This window comes from Nuphar pumila, chromosome 7, assembly GCF_984573655.1.
Source record: "Nuphar pumila chromosome 7, dmNupPumi1.hap1.1, whole genome shotgun sequence".
Lineage (NCBI taxonomy): Eukaryota > Viridiplantae > Streptophyta > Magnoliopsida > Nymphaeales > Nymphaeaceae > Nuphar > Nuphar pumila.
The window spans coordinates 5086457-5091630 of record NC_143255.1 but is presented as its reverse complement, the minus strand read 5'-3'; the positions used below and the strand labels follow the sequence as shown (position 1 = coordinate 5091630).

General features: G+C 40.0%; 1 protein-coding gene across 1 annotated transcript; it reads left to right on the top strand.

The window, feature by feature from the left end:
• The first annotated feature begins 726 nt into the window (after positions 1–726).
• LOC149830950 (NEP1-interacting protein 1-like) lies at positions 727–4666 on the top strand. Its single transcript, XM_090011939.1, has 5 exons — positions 727–1209; positions 2593–2744; positions 3441–3524; positions 4090–4242; positions 4419–4666. The coding sequence occupies exons 1-5, from the start codon at positions 1107–1109 to the stop codon at positions 4542–4544; spliced, it is 618 nt and encodes a 205-aa protein (XP_089868065.1). The 5' UTR covers positions 727–1106; the 3' UTR covers positions 4545–4666.
• The last annotated feature ends 508 nt before the right edge of the window (positions 4667–5174 follow it).

Genomic DNA, 5174 nt, shown 5'->3' with positions numbered 1-5174 from the left:
TATGGTCCATGTTTTACATTCTTATCGTATTTCCATGGCAAAGAGATAGACAGCACATATGAATACTCAAACTTATCACCTTAGCCAGATCATTAAGCCCCAAAGAACTCTTAGTGGCTTGGCGAGGTGTATAGGGATCTTTCAAGCCTCTTTAAGTTCATACTATCATAATTTCTTGAATGTTACTTGTGGTCATGAGCCTTTCAAGTAGTGGCCAACATAGCTTCCTTTAACCAAGCCTTAACCATACAACAAGCAATGAACATGGAAAGAAAAGACAGAAAACTTTTAATGAAATGGGGATGGGGACCAATACAAGTTGCACATTGCAATGATGAACATTATGGCCAGACTGCCACATCCTAATAATGGGACCATCTCAAAATGTTACATGGTATTGGTAACAGAAAAGGAAGTGGTTTGAGAAAGAAACAGAAGAGAATCAAGACCAAGTCATTGACAGAATACAGAGAAACTATTCACTATTATAATGGTATAAACGTCAATTTTGAGAAGAAACAGAAGAAGAGAATCAAGACAAAAACAATGATATAATACAGAGAAACTGTTCACATACTATGATGCAGTAAAGGTCAATTCTGAACCTCCCCTTCCAAGAAATATCTTTTTTGAACTCAAACTAAATGTATGCATGCAGTGCTCTTCTCCACGGCTATAAATGCAACACTTGCTCTTGCTCTTCCAAAAGCTAAGGCCAGCAGAGCCTCCATCCTTTGCCTTCAATTTTTTTTTTCTTACGTTCTTCCTTGGTTACTTTGAATTCTAGCTTCGAGCTAGCTTCTGCTTCTATTTCATTTCCTCCTTAGCATTTTATATAGTTGCCTCTACTCTTTACCTCAGACTTTTCGATTGATCAAGCACTGTTTCCCCTTACTTGATTTGTAGCCACACTAAGTGCCTGGCCACCTTATTCCAAGTCAGCACTGGCAAAGTTCTCTTTCTTCCTCGTGTCTTCCACATCCACTCAAATTGCTGTTATTGGCCAAATTTTCTTAGTACTCACCAAGCAGACCCCTAGTAGATCAATAGGACAAAGTCCTGACCAAAAGGATTGATATAAAATTTCACCGTATTAGAGAGAAATAATGGTGTTGATCACTAGCTGTTCAGAGTTGAGAATGTTCTGTTTAGTCTCCAGAATTGTCAAGAGGACTGCATTTGCAGCACTTACTTGCATCTTTGCTATGGGTAATTAGCTTTCTGCTTTCACCTTATTTATATAGATTTAAGAAGTCCAGTTTTAATGAAATAGCTTGATTGATGCAAATTTTGCTTGAGCCATTGAAATATTTGTACCATATTGGGTCTTAAACAAATGGTATACAACCCTTTGCAGTCTAGGCAATTGGCAAATGTAAGGGTAGATAGAACATTAAGCTTCTAACGAGCAACTGGGATCCACTGATCTCTTAACTCATCTCCTATGTCTGCACAACCAATCACATGGCAGCATTCTACGGATCTCATATCAACAAAATGTTGACTTTGCTCAAAATGTGTCATGTGACAGCAACAAAATTTAGGCTCTGCTCAAAATGTGCCTTGTGATTGTCTGTATACGAATAGGAGGAAGCACCAATAAAAGACGAGTTTAGAAATCAGTGATCACACTTGTCTAATGAGTTCTTGGAAGGCATATACTAGGATATGAGATCAGGTCATATTATATATAATGTTCAATCCTGACTGCAAATCTTGCTTGGGGACTGTCCATGTCATTCAGGAACCATGAAAGTGGGGCTTACATGCATCTCCATCAAGCGATGCACGGTTCGGATTAAATAAATCGGTTATATGCAACACGGCCTGATAACTATACTCTCTCTCTCTCTCTCTCTGAGTTCCACTATTAACGTAAAGATGAAGGTATAGTCACTATGAAAGGAGCAGACCATCTGTTATTATTAAGGAGCCAATATCATGCCTAGTCTGATTAGCATGCCATACAACACGTGGTAAATGAATGTTGGCAGCCCAGAGATTGCTGCAACCAAGGGGCATAAACACATACAGGACCAACTTACATCCAACCCGAGTACCACTTAAATGACTGGAGGGCTCCATGCCTGGTTAGGCAAAAGATGGATTTGGCCAGAGCTGATGTGAACCGAGCCTGAGGTGCAGCTCAGGCAGATGTATGCATCAGTTTATATATTAGGAGCTATGCGTTTAGATCGAGTGGGTTAGTTGTAAAAAAATTGATTATTTCAATCATAGAATAGTTTTTGGTGCATTGTGGGCCATTGATTTTTGAAGCCATTGTGATGTAGGGCTGAAGCAAGATGAAGTGTTTGTATTTATCATTTTCACAGTTTTGAATTTACTTTAGATCCAAATTAGATTAGGGTTTTGACTTTCACCTAATGGTATTTGCTTGATACACTGTAGGTAGCTACCCTCTGCTATATGTGTATATGTGTGTGCGCGCATGCGCGTGCACGTGTGTATGTGTGAGTTAGAATGTTTTACGCATATGAAATACGATCTCATACTTATGTTTTTGTCAATTATGAAAAATAGACTGCATGGAATTTGGTTCAATAGTGACTCTGAAATTGTGCATGTGTACAGTTGGTGCCATTGTTGGGATTGCTGCTGGAGCAGTAATTGGTCACACTACAGAAATGGGAAGCGCTCGTGGTGCTAGAATGGGAGCTTTCAGTGGTGCTGTTGTCTCAATAGAGATGCTTGAATCAACAACGACTGGTGGGCAGTGGTCCTTGGTTAGTAGTCACAGTAAAAAAAAATAAAAAGAAGAATCACAGCCCTAAGGGGTTTAGCGTAGGTTTTGGCTGTTAGGCAGGTAGTCAAGGTTCTATTCTCATGGGCGTCAGCCCCATGCATATAAGAAAGGGCAAGGGCATTATGCCCCTTGCTCGTGCCGAAGGAAGGCGACTCCTTGTGGGCAAGGGGTGCAACACAAGTTTGCACAGTTAGGAAATCGACGTGGCAGTCATAACCTGCGTTCTGATACTAGGACTGGTTTCTTTGCTCAATTAAAAAAATAAAATCACGATGGCGATGTTGAAACATCAAGTAAAGCAGAACCGAAGTTCATGAACTCAAAAACTTCCGCAGGCACCAGAAACCAACAGAGAGTTTGGATTCATGAACTTGGCCACTGAGGTTCAACAGCAATAAATAAAAGATGTTTGACAGCAAGCAATTTAGGCACGCATCTCTGTTCATTGATTGCATGATGTTGATTTGGTGCGTTTGTGGCCATTGGATTGTGCCAACAAACTCGATCAATGGTCGTGAATGTATCGACTGCACGTTCACTGCTGTGAACGTCAGTTCGCATGCTGGAGATCTAAGATTAATCTTCAATTGCTTAGTAAATTTTAGGAGTGTTTGTATAAAAACAACAAATGAGAGACCACTTTCTCCATTCTCTCACATTTTCCTCTCTCCCTCAGACGGAAATCTTTCTTAGCTTGGTCGATGGTAAAGCTTTCCAGGAATGGCTTGGTGAAGCATTGCTAGCTGCACAAGAACAAGAGGTACGCGAATAAGTGTTTCTTTACTTTATGTGGTATTTGTTATCTTCTTTCCTATGAATGACAGAGCAGATCCATGAATGGAACCGAGCACTTTACAAAGTACTCGCACACAAACTACATATATAAAATCAATGTGTAGCGATTTTTTTTACACAGAAAATCGCTGCCCACATAGCGATTTTTTCTGTGCTTTACACACAAAATTCCTACACGTGTGAGCGATTTTCTGTGTTTTATGTAGCCCAAGTACTCGGCCCGATCACTAATGAGGGTCACTTTCCTGGTGGGGAGTGAAACAAACATTTCAATGAAAATTTTGTGGTGGAATGCAACCCGCATAGTAAATGCAAAAAAAGCAACTTTCCTGCCAAATGGGTCCACGTCTCGTGGTGATCAGGAAACACTTATCCTCTTTCGTCCTCAAACCAACTAAAGTCTTGTACAATCTTGAGCCCCTACTCTTACCTTCAACTTGGAGTCCATCCCGATTGCACCATCTCGTGCTTGAGGGGCCTGTCATAGTCTGCCTAGTCTAAGCTAACCTTTTATGGTTGGAATTGTGCAGGTTAGTTTGGAAGATCACTTCAGCATATTTGACATTGGTGGCACAAAGGGGATGTTGTCTGATTCAGTGAACAAGCTTCCAGAGTTTGTAGTCACTTCCGAAGAGATTATAAAAGCCTCTGGGGAGGGTATCCCTTGTGCCATTTGTCTACAGGTAATGGTCTCCAAAAGGCCTGTTTGTTTCACCATGAAATGCAAGAAAGTGTATGAAAATGATCTACTTTTCTCATGTGAAACCAAACATGAGAAAAAGGAGGGGCGCCACCAATTAAAATGCATCCTCTAACTACATTTCATATGACTAATCTCTCTCTCTCTCTCTCTCAACAGGATCTTGATGAAGGTGAGATTGCGAGGAGTTTACCTGGATGCGGGCATCAATTTCACGCGATGTGTATTGATAGGTGGCTAGCAATACATGGATCTTGCCCTATTTGTAGACAAGATGTTGGATAAGTTATACATTTCTCCTACTTTTGAGAAGATTTCAAGGGTTATCTACTACACACAGTGCTTAGAGTGGCTTGTGGGTAGCGATAGTTAATGTTTCTTCTTTCAAATCAAGGAGTACCCCAATACCCTGCTCTACTCCATCCCCTATGAGTGAAAAGACACATTAATTGCTAACCTCAGTGATGAGTTGTTTAATGAGAGTGTTGATCCCTGCGGCTACCATGAAGTTTCTTACTTTTTCGAAAGAATTTAATTAATGCTTTTTTCGAAAGAATACCATGAAGTTTCTTTTCCTAATTGGGTTCATCTACCTGATTTTTTTTCTGAAAGAAAATTCAATCTCAGTGATATATCGTTGAACGGCACATAAGACGCATGTGTGATGAGGTATCACACCCAACGCGTCATGTCAAACAAGAAACCCATAAAATCAGAGTTACATAAAAGTCAGAAAATAAAGTTGCAGGATATAGTACAAGATGGCCCTATTCGCGCCTAATCAATCCACGGGTTGCCCAGGCCATTTTTGCAGCCCACGATCAATTCATGTTACCTCATATTGTAACTCCTCAAAATTTTAATCCAAATTTTTAGATATTTTTTTTGTAATGCATCATTTAAAATGAGATTTTA